The sequence below is a fragment of the Chiloscyllium punctatum genome, chromosome 49, assembly GCF_047496795.1.
Source record: "Chiloscyllium punctatum isolate Juve2018m chromosome 49, sChiPun1.3, whole genome shotgun sequence".
In the NCBI taxonomy this organism is placed as follows: Eukaryota; Metazoa; Chordata; class Chondrichthyes; order Orectolobiformes; family Hemiscylliidae; genus Chiloscyllium; species Chiloscyllium punctatum.
The window spans coordinates 29849141-29867840 of NC_092787.1; the positions used below are offsets into that span (position 1 = coordinate 29849141).

Below are 18700 nucleotides of genomic sequence, written 5' to 3' on the forward strand. Positions count from 1 at the left end.
CAGAGGGTCAGCGCTGAGGGAGCACTGCACTGTCGGAGGGTCTGTGCTGAGGGAGTGTCGCGCTGTTGGAGGGTCAGTGCTGAAGCAGTGGGCACTATCAGAGGGTCAATACTGAGGGAGTGTCGCGCTGTTGGAGGGTCAATGCTGAGGGAGTGTCGCACTGTTGGAGGGTCAGTCCTGAGGGAACGCCGCACTATCGGAGGGTCAGTGCTGAGGGAGTGCTGCACTGCCGGAGGGTCAGTGCTGAGGGAGTACCGTACTGTTTGAGGGTCAGTGCTGAGGGAGTGCCGCACTGTCGGAGGGTCTGTTCTGAGGGCGTGTTGCGCTGTTGGAGGGTCAGCGCTGAGGGAGTGCCGCGTTGTTGGAGGGTCTGTTCTGAGGGAGTGTTGCGCTGTTGGAGGGTCAGTGCTGAGGGAGTGCCGCACTGTCGGAGGCTCAGTGCTGAGGGAGTGGGCACTGTCGGAGGGTCAGTGCTGAGGGAGTGCCGCACTGTCGGAGGCTCAGTGCTGAGGGAGTGCAGTGGGGATTTGTTGGATGCTCCTTGTCTCTATGCAGTCCTATGGAATGCTCTCCAATACCACAGCTGTAACCTGAGAAGTCAATTGATTCAGAATATTTAGGAATACGTTTCTGCAGATGCTGGAATCTGTACTGGAAACAACAAATGCTGGAGATCCCAGTGGGTCAGACAGTATCCAGGGAGGGAGAGCAAGTCAACGTTTCGAGTCCAGTTGACACTTCATCGGGTCTGCTGTCTGTATGGGTGCTGTTTCCTTCACTAATTAGTACCAGTGAACCTGTTAATCTGGGACAAATTGGTTTCATTGAAGATAAATGGAAGGTAAGTATCAGTGTAAACAGTGAAGCTCCAACAAGACTTGGAGCTGTCCAGGTTTGTATCTTTCTAATCATCCTGTCAGCGACATTATTACACGTCTCTGGAGTAAGTGGGGCTTGAACCCAAGCCTCCTGGCTTAGAGGCATGAATACTATCAATACTCACACAGTCCTGTTGCCCAGGTTTATAGATGATGACAAAATCATGAACAGATGCAGAAATGTATCAGGAAGGCAAATGGGACATGAACCTCTGTTAGTGGAATATGAGTGAGTGGGAGTCTTACTCCATTGACACAGAGACCTGCTTAGACCACAGCTGAGTGACAATGGAGTGGCTTTGAGCAGTGTACCTCAGGGAGGGGAGGTTGACCAGAACAAAACCTGAATTACAAGGAGTATAACGGGAGCAGTGAGAGCAAGGACAAGGGGGCTGCCGGGAAGGTAAATTAACTCTTTAATAACTTATCTCTTGTACAGGCAGAACACGCGCTGAGCAGGAGCAGACACGGGAATCCTGAGTCAGTGAGGTAATAGATTTGGGCTTTTGCTTTATCTGAAACACAACTTAGGTCATGTCTCCCACCCAATCCTCCTCCTCTAACCAAAATAAAGGTTCTGTGTGCTGATTCGGTAAAGTTACTAGTTTCTAAAACAGTCTGTTTGGGAATTCAGAACAGTGGGACTAGATGCGTGCTCCTCCTGTAGGATGTGGGAGGTAAGGGTCACCACTAGTGTCCCCACTGACTTCATCTGCGGGAAATGTACCCAACTCCAGCTCCTCGGAAATCGCTTTAGAGAACTGGAGATGGAGCTGGATGAACTTCAGATCATTTGGGAGACAGAGGGGGTTATTGAGAGGAGTTACAGGGAGGTATTCTCACCTCAGGTACAGGAAGAATGCAGATGGATTACAATCAGGGGACCGAAAGGGAACAGGCAGATAGTGCAGGGATCCCCTGTGGCTGTTCCCCTCAATAACGTATATACTGTTTTGGATACTGTTGGGGGGTGGGGGGGGGGGGCAGGGAAATGACCTACCAGGGGAAATCAACTAGGCAAAAGTGAGGACTGCAGATGCTGGAAACCAGAGTTTAGATTAGAGTGGTGCTGGAACAGGGCTTTTGCCTGAAACGTCGATTTTCCTGCTCCTTGGATGCTGCCTGACCTGCTGTGCTTTTTCAGCACCACTCTAATCTAAACTCTACCAGGGGAAAGCCATAGTGACCAGGTCTCTGGCACTGAGCCTGGCTCTGTGGCTCAGAAGAGAATAGGGGAGATTAGAAAAGTGCTTGTGGTAGGAGACTCAATAGTTAGAGGAACAGACAGGGGATTCTGTAGTTGTGAATGGGACTCCTGGAAGGTATGTTGCCTCCCACGTGCCAGGGTCCGGGATGTCACCGATCGGGTTTCCAGGATTCTGAAGGGGGAGGGTGTGCAGCCAGATGTTGTGGTGCACATTGGCACCAATGATATAGCCAGGAAAGGGATGAGGGTCTAAAAAGTGATTTCAGGGAGTTAGGTTGGAAGCTAAAAAGCAGAATGAGCAGAATAGTAATCTCAGGATTGCTACCGGTGCCACGTGCTAGTGAGGTGAGGAACAGGGAGTGAGGGCAGCTAAACACATGGCTACAGGGCTGGTGCAAGAGGGAGGGCTTCAGATACGTAGATCATTGAGGTACCTTCTGGGGAAGGTGGGACCTGTACATGAAGGATGGGTCGCACTTAAACTGGAGGGGCACTCCCGGAGGGTTTGGCAGGGGAATGGGAACCAGAACTACAGATCAGAGGGCAGGGTGGTTGTTGAACGGGCAGAAATAGAATGCAGAGAGTCTGTCAGGAAGGATACACAGTTGAAAGGGATAGGGAATGGGTTAAATTGTGTCTGTTTCAGACCTTTTCTGTTTTTTTCAGGTTAGGCATTTCATCCAGAAGAAGACTACGCTTCTCACTCAGCCCTATAAGCCCCATACAGAAAGGTTGTTGCTACGCTCCACAAGCACCCTTTCAGTTAGTGCCCTCTATTGCCTGCTAGGTGGCAGGGCCTGGCAGGATATTAACCGGTTACGTGAGGTCTGGGAGCAAGAGTTAGGAATGGAGGTCTCTTCTGAAACATGGGCGAACATATGGGAGAATAATCGAAAGATCTCAATCTGCATTAGGACATGCACTACGCAGTTAAAAATTCTGCACAGGGTTCATCTGGCACCAGACCGTCTGGCGAAATTTTAAAAAGGGGCATCTTCAGTGTGCCCCAAATGTAAAATAAGTGTAGGTACTCTTTCCCATTGTTTCTGGACAGGCCACAGGCTCCGTGTTTATTGGAGCGCTGTGGCGGGAGAGATAGGGAGGGGATTGAGGACTGAGGTCAAAGTAGACCCGATATCTCTACTCTTAGATCTACCAAATTTACCATCTTTAGACGGGCATGGGAAGAAAGTATTTAATATTCTTGCATACTGTGCACAGAAGAATATTCTGATGAATTGGGTGTGTGGGAACCCGCCAGGCTTGCTGGAATGGCAGAAATTAATTATGGAGCACATTCCCTTGGACCTTTTTACAAACATGGTGCACCACACAACAGACTATTTTTATAAGACATGGCAGCCCTACTTGAGTTATTTGGATATAGATTTGTCAGTTATCTTAACTAGAGCATTTGTTTAACCAGGATGGTTAGATTTGTCAAGCCCTGGGCCCTGGAGGGGGTCTCCCGAGTTAATACGGGTGTGTATAAAATGCTCCCGTTCCTTTGTTTGGGAGCCTTGCGTCGAGCACAGCTGTTCTGTATTTTGTGGGTTTTTTGGGTTTGTTTTTGCTTTTCTTTCTTTTTTGGGTGTTGCTTTGCACAGTGTTAGGGTTTGCTTTGTATTAGAGGGTAGGTTACTAGTTAGGAGACAGTAGTTGTATTGTAATTTGTGTTTTTTTCTTTTTATTAGACTGATATTTGTGATTGATTTTTTTTTCAATAATTTTATATGTTTGTAAAGTTAAAAAAAATTGCTAATAAATATATTTACAAATAAAAATTGAGTCTGTTTCAATGCACCGAGTGTCAGGAATAAGAGTGACAAACGTACAGCATGGATCAGTACTTGGGGCTACGATGTTGTGGCCATAACGGAGTCGTGGGTTTCACAGGGACAGGGATGGTTACTTGATGGTCCAGGGTTTAGAATGTTTAAAAAGAACAGGGAGGGTGGAAAAAGAGGATGGGGTGTAGCATTGCTAATCAGAGATTGTATCACAGCTACAGAAAAGGAGGTTATTGAGGAGGGTTTGTCTACTGAGTCAGTATGGGTGGAAGTCAGTAACAGGAAAGGGGCAGTCACTTTATTGGGTGTTTTCTATAGACCCCCCAATAGCAGCAGAGAGATGGAAGAACAGATTGGACAGCAGACCTTGGAAAGGCGTAGATGGAACAGAGTTGTTGTTATGGGTGACTTCAACTTCCCCAATATTGATTGGAACCTCCTTATGCAGATGGTCTGGATGGAGCCGATGGATGACAAGGGAAGAGGAGATTCTTGTCAAGAGGAAGGAGGAAGCTTACTTAAGGTTGAGGAAGAAGGATCTGGCACAGCATTAGAGGATTAGAGGGTAGCTAGGAAAGAACTCAAAAACGGACTGAGGAGAGCTGGGGAGGGGTGGGGTGGGGGGCACAAAAAGTGCTTTGTCGGGAAGGACGAGGGAAAACCCAAAAGGCGTCCTATTCTTATGTGAGGAATAAGAGAATGATCAGAGAGAGGGTAAGGCCGATCAGGGATAATGGAGGGAACTCGTGCCTGGAGTCTGAAGAGGTAGGGGAGGCCGTAAATGAGTTTTTTTGCTTCAATATTCATTAGAGAAAGGGACCTTGTTGATAGTGAGAACATTTTGGAGCATGTTAATAGGCTTGAACAGTTTGATATTAAGGAAGTGGACGTGCTAAAAATTCTGAGAAGCATCAAGATGGATATGTCCCCAGGGCCAGATCAGATTTAGGAGAAAGTGAGGACTGCAGATGCTAGAGATTTCCAGCAACACGTTTTCAGCCCAGACCAGAAATATCCAAGGTTACTGTGGGAAGCAAGGAATGAGGTTGCTGCACTTCTGGCGATGATCATTGCACCCTCACTCTCCATGGGAGTAGTACCGGATGATTGGAGGGAGGTGAATGTTGTTCCTCTGTTCAAGAAAGGGAAAAGGGAAATCCCTGGGAATTACAGACCAGGCAGTCTTATGTCTGTGGCGAAAGTGAGGACTGCAGATGCTGGAGATCAGAGTCTAGATTAGAGTGGTGTTGGAAAAGCACAGCAGTTCAGGCAGCATCTGAGGAGCAGGAAAATCAACGTTTTGGGCAAAAGCCCTTCATCAGGAATGAGGCAGGGAGCCTCCGGGATGGAGAGATAAATGGGAGGGGGTGGGGCTGGGGAGAAGGTAGCTGAGAGTACAATAGGTGGATGGGGGTGGGGATGAAGGTGATAGGTCGGAGGGGAGGGTGAAGTGGATAGGTGGGAAGGGAGATTCGTAGGTAGGACAGGTCATGAGGATAGTGCTGAGCTGGAAGATTGGAATTGAGGTAAGGTGGGGGAGGGGTAATGAAGAAACTGTTGAAGTCCACATTGATGCCCTGGGGTTGAAGTGTTCCGAGGCAGAAGATGAGGCGTTCTTCCTCCAGGCGTCGGGTGGTGAGGGAGCGGCAGTGAAGGAGGCCCAGGACCTTCATGTCCTCGGCAGAGTGGGAGGGGGAGTTGAAATGTTGGGCCACGGGGCGGTGTGGTTGATTGGTGCGGGTGTCCCAGGGATGTTCCCTAAAGTGCTCTGCTAGGAGGCGCCCAGTCTCCCCAATGTAGAGGAGACCGCATCGGGAGCAACGGATACAATAAATGATATTAGTGGATGTGCAGGTAAAACTTTGATGGATGTGGAAGGCTCCTTTAGGGCCTTGGATGGAGGTGAGGGAGGAGGTGTGGGCACAGGTTTTACAATTCCTGTGGTGGCTGGGGAAAGTGCCAGGATGGGAGGGTGGGTTGTAGGGAGGCGTGGACCTGACCAGGTAGTCACCCACACAACACACCAGATGGCCTCCTTTTTTTTATAGATATTTTTATTAGAAATTTAAAATTTTTACAAGTTTACAGAAATAAACAAAACTCTCATGTACAAACATTGATACACAATTAAAGCTTAAATATATAATAACCAAAATTTAACAAAAGAAAAATACCGAGAAAAATAAACAAAACTCAACTGACTACTAATCTAACCTACAACTAACCAGAGTGTATATTTAAGTCTCTTACATGCTCGGAATGTGTTAACATCAAATGTAACAAAACCTGTATTCGTGCGGGATTCCTCTCCCAAGGGGCCCCGGACCAGCCAGGTTCGCAATCTCAATTAAATAAAAGCCCTTGTTAGGATAGCAGAAATATCTGTATTCATATAATTCAAGAAGGGCTGCCATATTTTATAAAATAATTCGGTCTTTTGGTGCACCATATTTGTAAGGAAGTCAAGGGAATACATTCCATAATTAATCTGTGCCAATTTGAAAGTCCAGGGGGGCCCTCAGCCACCCAGATCACCAAAATAGTTTTCCTTGCACAGAAAGAGAGAATAGAAAATAGTCTCTTCCCGTACATGTCCAGGGAGGGAAAGTTCGAAAAGCCCAAAAGGAGAGATACGGGGTCCACTTTAATTTCCGTTCCTAAAATTTCTGTCAGGGTACTTGCAACTTTAGTCCAGTATCTACGGATCTTATGACAGGTCCATAGACAATGTACAAGAGTGCCCACCTCTATTTTACATTTGGGACACATTGGAGATGCCCCTGCCTTAAATTTTGCCAATCGATCTGGTGCTATATGGGCCCTATGAAGTATCTTCAGCTGGATAGCCTGAGTTCTGTTACAGATGGTGATTCTTCTAGCGTTTTCCCAAATGTTATTCCATGTTTCTATAGAGATTTCTCGTCCCAATTCCTGATCCCATGTTTTAAGCAGATTGTCCATATCTCCCGATACTTCATCATGTAGTAAATGATAAATAGTACTAACAGAAGATACCCCCATTGGTCATAGTACTCTACATTCTCTATCTGATTTATAAAGACTATCTAATAACGTAGTCTTCTTCTGTATATAATCTCGAATTTGGAAGTATCGATAGAGGTCTCCATTAGGTAATCCGAATTTCTGACGCAGCTGTTCAAAAGACATCAGGACCCCTTGTTTAAATAGGTCCCCTAGACATGAGATACCCCTGGATCTCCAGAGTTTGAAAGTGGCATCTGTAAACCCCGGTTGGAATCCCCTTGCTCCCACTATTGGAGCATAGGGAGATGTTTTATGTGAGTTGCCCTCATTTTGCCGCACTATATTCCAAGCTTTAATTGTATTTAGTATTATAGGGTTTTTACAGTGATCCGTAATGATTTTCCTCTTGTCTGAAAATAAAAGGTTAATAAGTGGGTATTTTACTTGAGAAGCCTCGATGTCCAACCGGATTGATTGCGGGTCAGACAAGACCTGATCGGCTATGTAACTTAATAAGGAACTTAACTGATATTTCCTAAAATCTGGGAAGTCCAATCCTCCCCTTGTCTGTGGAAGCTGTAGCTTCTTCAGCTTAATGAGGGGCCATCTATGATTCCAGATAAAGGAACCCAACCAGCCATATAATTTACGTAGTGCCAGCCTCGGCAGCATCACCGGAAGCATTCTCATAGGGTATAGGAGATGGGGCAGGACATTCATTTTAATTAGTGCTATTCTACCCAGCCAGGAAATTGGAAGGTCTCCCCATCGCTGGAGGTCCTGCCTTATCCTTTCCAGTAAATGCACAAAGTTAGCCTTGTATAACTGACCAAATACTGGGGTAATAAAAATACCTAAATATAAGAAACCCTCCAGGGACCACCGAAAGGGAAAATGGGATCCATCCACTAAGTGGGGTATCATAGCAAGGCCACCCATTGGCATAGCCTCTGATTTTGAGAAATTAATTTTATAGCCTGAGAATGTGTTAAATGTATTAATAACTTGGATTAAGCGAGGCATGGACATCAGAGGATTACTGAGGAATAGGAGAACATCATCTGCATAAAGGGTAATTTTATGTTTACCTGTACCAATCCTCGGGGCCGTTATATTAGGATCAGCCCGTATAGCTTCTGCAAGTGGTTCAATTATTAGCGTAAATAACAATGGCGAGAGAGGACATCCCTGACGGCAGCCCCTACCCACACTGAAGCTATCCGAACCTAATCCATTGGTAACCACAACTGCTTTGGGATCACTATACAATGTTGAGACCCATTTGGTAAACACCTTTCCAACGCCAAACCTTTCCAATGTGTAAAACAAATATGACCAGTCAACCCTGTCGAATGCCTTTCCCGCGTCTAATGAAACTACTACTCCTGGTATCTTTCCCTGATGACAGGCTTGAATTATATTCAAAACCCTTCTAATATTATTGGATGATCTATGGCCCTTAATAAACCCCGTCTGATCCTCCTTTATGATATGTGGCAGTACCCTTTCTAGCCTCAATGCTAATGTTTTAGAAAGGATTTTAAAATCTACATTTAGCGAGGATATTGGTCTGTATGACGCGCAATCTTCTGGATCCTTTCCTTTTTTAAAGATAAGAGAGATATTTGCCTCTTTCAGCGAAGGCGGGAGACAGCCCTGACTATATGCATAGTTATACATGTCCATAAGTGGACCAGCCACTTCTGTAAATTCTTTATAAAATTCAGCTTGAAAACCATCTGGGCCAGGTGCCTTACCGCTCTGAAGTTGCCTGATTGCGTCAAGTATTTCTTGGACTGTTAGAGGAGCATTTAGGACCGATATCTGTTCCGGAGTTAGGCCCGGAAAGGTCAAATTTTTAAAAAATGATTGCATCCTCCTAGTCCTGTCTTCACAATCCTGCGATTTATATAAATCAGAATAAAATTTTCTAAAGATCGCATTAATCCTTTTATGATCATGAGTCAGAATACCTGTACTTTCCTTGATAGATGTGATAGTTTGAGGGGCCTTTTTTTTCTTTGCAAGAAATGCTAAGTATCTACCCGGTTTGTCGCCAAATTCATATAACCTTTGTTTTGCAAATAATATTTCCCTCTTAGCCGTTTGGGTAAGCGTAGTGTTTAGAGCTGTCCTAAGAGCCGTAATCCTTTGCAATTTAATAATAGAAGGTCTATCAGCGTATGCAGTTTCAGCTGCTTTTAAGTGAGCTTCGAGCAGACGCTGTTGTTCTCCCTTTAATTTTTTCTGGGTCTCTGAGTAGGAGATGATCAAACCTCGCGTGTAAGCTTTGATGGTCTCCCACATCATTGATGGGTTGCTAGCCGTACCTGAATTAATTTCTAAAAAAGTTTTAAATTCTTGAGAGAAGTACTTTACAAATTTACTGTCTTTCATTAGGAAGGGGTCCATACGCCAATGCCGAGGGGATGTCCCATTGTTCCTCGCCTTGGCTTCCATAAATACAGCAGCATGTTCGGAAATTACTATACTACCTATTTTACAGGATGATATGGAATTTAAAAAATTCAAGGAGGCAAAAAACATATCAATTCTGATATGACATTTATGTGGATTGGAGTAGAAAGAAAAATCTCTGCCCTGTGGATGAAGACATCTCCATACATCTACTAATCCTAATTCTTTGTTCAGATCCACCAATTGTCTAGATCTGGGAGATACTCCTGTAGTACTCTTGGGAATCCTATCTATTTCTGGATCCATAATACAATTAAAGTCTCCCCCTATAACTGTATGACGGGCACCGAGAGCCATCAATTTTGAGAAGGCTTCCATTATAAATTTAAAGGGGTGTGCTGGGGGGGCAGTACAAATTTAAAATCCCATATTCTTCTCCATTTATAAGGGCTTTAATCAGAATATATCGTCCAGATTCGTCTTTTATCTGATTTAGGATTTTGAAAGGGAAATTCTTTCGAATAAGAATAACAACTCCCCTGCTTTTTGAGCTAAAAGAAGAAAAAAAAGGCCTGATCAAATCCATCCTGTCATAATTTCAAGTGTTCTTTATCCAACAGGTGTGTCTCCTGTAGGAGAGCTATATCAACTCTTTCTTTCTTAAGATTTGATAATATTTTCTTCCTTTTGACTGGTGAATTACTTCCTTGACATTCCAGGTGCACCACTTAACCGACTGATCAACCATAATCATCCGGGCAAATCCGAGACCCCTCGGGAGGGGAATCCCTATCCAGAGCATCCCCAGCATAGAGCATATAAAATTTACAAAAATAAAGGCTCTGTAATACACTCACTACAGTATAACAAAAACCTACTTCTAAATAATAAAAAAAATAAAACGTATAAAACGTATTTTAATGGAGATTTTCCCCCTTGTTCCCAGGGGGTGTCACTTCCTCTCCAAAAGTCCATCATATCCTCTCCCAACCAATGCCCCACCCTTGACCCAGGTGCTCCTCAATAAAATGAGGAGAATTCATATATAGTACAAAGCTAGAGTTAACAGTGAGCACCCTACCCCCACCCATACCAACACCTGGATATATTTGGGAATGTTAATACCATATATAAACATATATAACTATAAAATTACAACCTCAGCAAATAATAATTAAATACAATAATACAAAATAGCAAGGGAAAACAACCCCGCTCCTAGAGACAGAGGTAAAATAGAATAAGGTAACCACCTCCCCCCACCAACATTAACTAAACCCCCCGGCTTTATATATATATATATACACACACATATATATATACATACACACACACACACACACACACACATATATATATATATATACACACACACACATATATATATATATATATACATACATACATAGTTAAATAGAGAACAAATAAATAAATCCCTCTCTCCACCCCCCCCCCCCCAAGATAATATTAAACAGTAAGGTAAGAAAAAAGAAAAAGGGGGGGTGGATATAAACCGTAGTGGGGGGAAGGCAAACCAACATCCATTGTCTCTTACAATTTATCTAAGAGAGTCCAAAATTTCTTTAGCCTTTTCTGGCGATTCAAAGTTATACACGGATCCTTCATTGTTAAAGCGGTAGCGTCGCTGGGTAGCGTAAGGAGTAATGAATATTTAAGTCCCTTAAACATTTCTTCGCCTCGTCGAATGCCTTCCTCTTTCGGACCAGAACTGGGGAAAAGTCCTGGAATAACATGATCTTGGATCCTTTATAGATCATGGCTTGGGAATCTTTTCCAAGATTTCTTGAGACTTCTAGGAGTATCTGCCTCTCCCTATAGCTCTGCAGCCGGAACAGGACCGGGCGGGGGCGCTGGTTCGAGCCGGGCCCGCGTACTGCGACCCAGTAGGCCCATTCCACCCTTACCTGGCCTGATCCAGCTTCCAGATTTAAAAGCTGTGGCAGCCACTGTTCGAGAAATGCTGTAAGCTGGCCTTCCTCTTCCCGTTCGGGAAGGCCCAGCAAACGAATATTTTTTCGACGACCTCCATTATCGAGGTCATCAATATGATTCTCTAAGGTCTGGACTCGCTGTTCGAGAGTCCGGACCTGATCCACGGCCGATTGTGCTGTAGTTTTGGAGGTCGTGGCCTTTAGCTCCACCCCTCCGACTCTGCGCTCGATTTCTTTAATGTCTCGGTTGTGCTTTTGCAGCGAGGCCGAGACTGAGTCCCATCGACTTTGGGATTCTTCAATGAAGGCGTCGATCTTCGCATCGAGTTTAGAGATAATTTCCACGAGGCTTGCCACTGTAGGTAAGTCCCCCGGGGCGGCTGTGGACGCCTCTGCTGCAGCTGGAGAGGGTGGGGGAGGGGGTCCTGCTTGCTGAGAGCTGCAGGCTCCCTTCCCTTTAGTCATTTTTGCTGAAGATTAAATTGTTTAAATTCAACACTGAGCAACTAATTAAATTAAATGGTAATTTTAAATGATTTGGTGAGTGTGGTGGGGGTGGGTGACCCACTTTGCCCAAGTCTTGGGAGGAGCACTATAGACTCAGACTTGCTGGGTCGCCGCCATCTTGGAACCCAACGGCCTCCTTCTTTAAAGACCATAATTTCCCTTCTCATGTGGTTGAAGATGCCTTCCAATGTATCTCATCCACGTCCCACACCTTCGCCCTCAAACCCCACCCTCCAACCACAACAAGGACAGAACCCCCCTGGTGCTCACCTTCCACCCTTCCAACCTCCGCATAAACCACATCATCCACCGACATTTCTGCTACCTCCAAACGGATCCCACACCAGGGATATATTTCCCTCCCCACCCCTTTCCGCCTTTCACAAAGACCGTTCCCCCCGTTCCCTCCATGACTACCTGGTCACAGATGGTGGTAAGTTGAGGGGTGTGTGGGTTAGGTAGATTAAGATAAATGCTCTGCAACAACATCGTGGGCCGAAGGGCCCATATTGTTCTATGTTCTATTATAAAGGCAGATGACCAAAACCTGGGCTTCCTTGCCCTGGAATTTGGTTGGTTATGGTAATTGATCAAAGTTTTCAGGGCATTAAGGGGAAGTGATAGTGACAATAGGGAGAAATGATTGCCCCTGCTCAGGGAATTCAGAGCTAACCTACTGAACTGAGCCAGACCTCCCAGGAGTGAGATCACTTGAACATGTGTTTTTTTTGATGAATTCAGGAATGTGGGTATCACAGGCTGGGCCAGCATTTATTATCCATCCCGCTCTTTCTTTCGCTGTCTCCGGCACACACTCTCTCTCTCTCTCTCAATGGGGATCCAGTCTCTGAGCAGTGAGTTTGACCTAGTTCAGATGCTGCATGGATCAGATGTTGCTACTCATTACCTTCTCTGACAATCATTAACAGGATCAGATTATTTGATTGGTTTAGGATTTATCCCAGTTCACCTTCTCTGTCTTTCATTAAGAATCAGTTTAACCACACAGTGCTCACAGCTGCCTCTGTCACACTGGAGTGCCCCTCTATCCTGTGTCTAATAGGTCTTTGGCCATCCCCTAATTAAGGTGAGTCCGCAATGGTGCTGTGGAATGAGAAGGTTTGTCATTGGAACATGGAGATGAGAGAAAGTGAAGCTCTATTCCAGTGTATCAGACACTGGGTTTATCTTGAGAGAGAACATCAGAACAGAGTAGGCCATTCAGCCCATCAAGTCTGTTCTACCATCCAATGGGATCGTGGCTGAACTCTGACCTCACCTCATGTATTATTATTGCCTAAATTCTTATCACACTCAGGAGCAGCACTGTGTACGATCTTCACCAAGGCTCCTCAGACAGCACCTTCCAAACCCACAACCACTTCCATCCAGAAGGACAAGGGCAGCAGATACATGGGAACACCACCCCCTTCAAGTTGCCCTCCGAGCCACTCACCATCCTGACTTGGAAATATGTCGCTGTTGATTCAGTGTCACTGGGTCAAAATCCTGCAATTGCCTCCCTGGGGTCATTATGGGTCAACCCATAGTGGGTGGACTGTAGCTGTTCAAGAAGGCAGCTCACCCCCCACCTTCTCAAGGGGCAGGGAGGGAGGGGTAATATAAATGCTGACCCAGCCAGGGATGCCACAACTATGAAAGAAGAAAGTCCTCCCATTACTATGTGCTGCCCAGATTCTCATACCCCACCAATTCTGTTCCCAAACCCTGTGCAATCCTCAAATCTCCCAATACCAACTGTCTCCCCACTCGGGTATGGGACCTGTACCCAATGTAGTTCACCACAAATTGGACGCAGCAAGGTTGCTGGTTCACTGGTTACAGAAACAGCTGATCCTGACCCACTTTACCCTCAGTTACAAGGAGCAAAGACTCTCCTGTCTTCACCATTCTCTGGGGCAGCATGGTGGCTCAGTGGTTAGCACTACTACCTCACAGGTTCGATATCACTCTCCCCCCGCCCCCCCTCCTTGGGCCATTGGCTGCGTGGAGTTTGCACATTCTCCCTGTGTCTATGTGGGTTTCCTCCCACAGTCCAAAGATGTGCAGGTCAGGTGAATTGGCCATCGAAAATTGCCGATAGTGTTAGGCGCATTAGTCAGAGGGAAATGGGTCTGGATGGGTTACTCTTCAGAGGGTCGGTCTGGATTTGTTGGGCCGAAGGGCCTGTTTCCACACTGCAGGAGAATCTAATCTATTCCTTCTTAGATTGCCATCTTCCTCTGGACCAGGTGGTCACCAGGGCTGGTGGGTCAGCAGCTGAATCCCTATCAGTGAGCAGGAAACGTGTGGGTCATCTTTTAGGGAGCTCTACTGAGAGAAGTGGAATATTCTGAGGCTGGGTTTGTGACCCTCCGCCATCCATCCCCACAAACCCCCTCCCCTAACCCCAACCCCAATCCCCTGAACACCCTCCTGCCAAACTCCCTCACACCCACCCACTCTGCCCCACCCTCCTCCACCCCCCCAACACCCTCCCCTCTGTGAGGCAGCGTGTGCCCACATACAATATTGGGAGGCTCTGCTTTTAAGATCAGCCTTTGTTGACAGATGACCCCCCCTTGGAGAGAGAACACATGATGATTTATCAGTGCGGGAAACTGAGAGTTATGAAAATGTGAACCTTTGAACACAAGAAACATTTGCTGTTGCAGGGTACTGTAGAATTATTTTTATTGGTTTGTGGGACACGGCCGTGCCTGGCTGGGCAGGATTTATTTCTCCATCTCTAGTTGCCCCTTGAGAAGGTGGGGGTGAGCTGCCTTCTTGAACCGCTGCAATCCATGTGTTGTGGAGTGACCCATACTGCCCTTAGAGAGGGAACGCAGCTTAAACAACATTTAATGTTTCTGGTTAGATGTGGCAGCTCACGGCTGCTCTGAGGCCAACCTACCCCTTGAGATTACATCATTAAGATATTCTTCCTTTGCGTTCTTATGCATTGGACCAGGTTTGCTCCCCAGCCAAAAGAACCATGTTGTGCACGCACACGTCACATGTCACTCACACATGCACACGTCACATGTCACTCACACATGCACACGTCACATGTCACTCACACATGCACACGTCACATGTCACTCACACATGCACACGTCACATGTCATGGGCTGTATGGTCTGATGTGAGGACAGCTGCATGTGTGCAGTGTGACCTTTCTGAAGCAGGACCCGATCTCCTGGTCTGGGAAGAAACTCTCCGCTGACAAATTTGTTCTAATTTGTCAAAGGCTTGCTAAAAATGGGCAGCACGGTGACTCAGTGGTTAGCACTGCTGCCTCACACCACCAGGGTCCCAGGTTCAATTCCAGCCTCAGGCAACTGTGTGGTGTTTGCTCGTTCTCCCCGTGTCTGCGTGAGTTTCCTCCGGGTGCTCCGGTTTCCTCCCACAGTCCAAAGATGTGCAGGTCGGGTGAATTGACCATGCTAAATTGCCCCTAGTGTTCAGGGATGTGGAGGTTAGGTGCATGAGTCAGGGGTAAATGTAGAGGAATGGGTTTGGACTGGTGGTACTCTCTGGAGGGTCACTGGGGATTTGGTGGGTCGAGTGTCCTGTTTCCACACTGTAGGGAATCTATGAAAATAAATCATTGCTGAAGAAAGAGAAACTTTTGACACATCAGAGTGTTTGAGTCTGGAATCTGTTGTGTGAGAGTGTGAGGGAGGCAGAATCTGTCGATGTGCTGCAGGGTCCCTGAGTGAGGAGCTCAATCAGGGAGTTAGGGCAGGTACAATGATGGATCCATCTCCTCCTGGATTGATTCTGGGATTCTGAGAGACTGCGGCCTCTGCAATGGCTGGTTTTTCTGGGAAACATAAGGAGACCCCAGTGGAGGAGCTGAGGGATCAAACTGCAGAGAATTTCAGGAATTACTGGACAGCTACAAAAATGTTGGCCATTTCTTGCCTCTCATTTTAATAACAATTACCTCGACTTGAGATAGTTGCACTGGATGAATTTACATCTCCATCAGTTACACTGCACCTCGGTCTGAGCATAGCCTCTGGCATCAGAACGCCAGACCCCCTCCCACAGCCCCTCCATCCCGCACCCCACCCCCACACACCAGTCTATTAAAGGGTAGACCACCCCTCCGCCAGTCTGACACACCCCTTCCCCAGTCAGACACGCACTCACTCAATCGGGCAGACCTCTCCCCCCAGCCAGACAACCCCAGTCAGACACCATCTCCCCCAGTCAGACATGCCCTCCCCGTCAGACACACCCATCCCCCAGTCAGACACCCCCCTCCTTCAGACAAACACTCCCCCTCCCCCAGTCAGACACCCCCCCTCCTTCAGACAAACACTCCACCTCCCTTAGTCAGACACCCACCTCCCCAGTCAGACACCCACCTCCCCCAGTCAGACACCCCCCCTCCCCCAGTCAGACACCCCCCTCCCCCAGTCAGACACCCCCCTCCCCAGTCAGACACCCCCCTCCCCCAGTCAGACACCCCCCTCCCCCAGTCAGACACCCCCCTCCCCCAGTCAGACACCCCCCTCCCCCAGTCAGACACCCCCCTCCCCAGTCAGACACCCCCCCTCCCCCAGTCAGACACCCCCCTCCCCCAGTCAGACACCCCCCCCCCTCCCCCCCAGTCAGTCACCCCACTTCCCTAGTCAGACATCCCCCTCCCCAGTCAGACACCCCCCCTCCCCCATTCAGACACCCCCTAGTCAGACACCCCCCTTCCCTATTCAGACACCCCCCTCCCCCAGTCAGACACCCCCCTCCCCTAGTCAGACACCCCTTCCCACAGTCAGACACCCCCCTGGAGTCAGACACTCCCCTCCCCCAGTCAGACACCCACGTCCCCCAGTCAGTCACCCCACCTCCCCTAGTCAGACACCCCCCTCCCCAGTCAGTCACCCCCCTCCCGTAGTCATACACCCCTTCCCCCAGTCAGAAACCCCCCTCCCCTAGTCAGACACCCCCCTTCCCCAGTCAGTCACCACCCCTCCCTTAGTCAGACACCCCCTCCACTAGTCAGACACCCCCCTCCCCTAGTCATACACCCATCCCCCAGTCAGACACCCCCCTCCCCCAGTCAGACACCCCCCTCCCCCAGTCAGACACCCACGTTCCCCCAGTCAGACACCCCACCTCCCCTAGTCAGACACCCCCCTCCCCAGTCAGTCACCCCCCCTCCCGTAGTCATACACCCCTTCCCCCAGTCAGACACCCCCGCTCCCCTAGTCAGACAACCCCCTCCCCCAGTCAGACAACCCTCCCCCAGTCAGACACCCCCCTCCCCCAGTCAGACACCCCCCCTTCCCTAATCAGACACCCCCCTCCCCTAGTCATACACCCCTTCCCCAGTCAGACACCCCCCTCCCCTAGTCAGACACACCCCACCCCTAGTCAGATACCCCCCTCCCCTAGTCAGACAACCCCTCCCCTAGTCATACACCCCTTCCCCCAGTCAGACACCCCCCTCCCCTAGTCATACACCCATCCCCCAGTCAGACACCCCCCTCCCCTAGTCAGACACCCCCTCCCCTAGTCATTCACCCCATCTCCGAGTCAGACACCCCCCCTCCCCGAGTCAGACAACCCCCACCCCTAGTCAGACACCCCCTCCCCTAGTCAGACACCCCCCTCCCCTAGTCAGACACCCCTTCCCCCAGTCAGACACCCCCCTCCCCTAGTCAGACACACCCCACCCCTAGTCAGACACCCCCCTCCCCTAGTCAGACAACCCCTCCCCTAGTCATACACCCCTTCCCCCAGTCAGACACCCCCGCTCCCCTAGTCAGACAACCCCCTCCCCCAGTCAGACAACCCTCCCCCAGTCAGACACCCCCCTCCCCCAGTCAGACACCCCCCTCCCCTAGTCAGACAACCCCTCCCCTAGTCATACACCCCTTCCCCCAGTCAGACACCCCCCTCCCCTAGTCAGACACCCCCTCCCCTAGTCATTCACCCCATCCCCGAGTCAGACACCCCCCTCCCCGAGTCAGACAACCCCCACCCCTAGTCAGACACCCCCTCCCCTAGTCAGACACCCCCCTCCCCTAGTCAGACACCCCTTCCCCAGTCAGACACCCCCCATCCCTAGTCAGACACCCCCCACCCCTAGTCAGACACCCCCCATCCCTAGTCAGACACCCCCCACCCCTAGTCAGACAACCCCTCCACTAGTCAGACACCCCCCTCCCCCAGTCAGACACCCCCCTCCCCTAGTCATACACCCATCCCCAGTCAGACACCCCCCCTCCCCTAGTCAGACACCCCCCTCCCCTAGTCAGACACTCCCCACCCCTAGTCAGACACCCCCCTCCTCTAGTCATAAACCCCTTCCCCTAGTCAGACACCCCCTCCCCTAGTCATACACCCCCTCCCCTAGTCATACACCCCTTCCCCCAGTCAGACACCCCCCTCCCCTAGTCAGACACCCCCTCCCCTAGTCATTCACCCCATCCCCGAGTCAGACACCCCCCTCCCCGAGTCAGACAACCCCCACCCCTAGTCAGACACCCCCTCCCCTAGTCAGACACCCTCCTCCCCCAGTCAGACAGCCCCTTCCCCCTTGGTGTGCTGGTGTCAGGTGTATTTCGGAGATGGTTCCCTGGGAGTGGGCTCCAGTAGGGGGGTTGATTCCTCAGGACTGGTGTGCCTAGAGTCACGGCGCAGCAGAATCAGGGTTAGGAGGTAGAGCAAGGAACCTGCAGCAGGAGAGAGAGAGAGAGAGAGAGAGAGAGAGAGAGACAGAGAGGGGCACTCAGAACAACAACCTGCATTCATATAGCGCTGTGACCACAACAACACAGCGCCTTCATAAGACCAAGACTCATCTGCAGCTATTATGGCAGGTGACCAGGGAGGAGTGAAAGCAGGATATTGAGGTAGAGAGGTATCCCCAGGGCATTTCAGCAATGAAGGGGCCAGGCAGATCAAGGAGGAGACCACAATGGGACAGCAATTAATATCAAGGAAGCT

At 48.7% G+C, this 18700-nt stretch overlaps 1 protein-coding gene across 1 annotated transcript in view; it reads right to left on the reverse strand.

Moving 5' to 3' along the window:
• Positions 1-18276: 18276 nt before the first annotated feature.
• Positions 18277-18700, reverse strand: part of LOC140469337 (protein spinster homolog 1-like) — a 1071775-nt gene continuing 1071351 nt past the window's right edge. Inside the window, exon 9 of the mRNA XM_072565755.1 lies at positions 18277-18426. Coding sequence (XP_072421856.1) covers positions 18305-18426 — 122 coding nt within the window. The 3' untranslated portion in view covers positions 18277-18304. The remainder of the gene's footprint in view (positions 18427-18700) is intronic.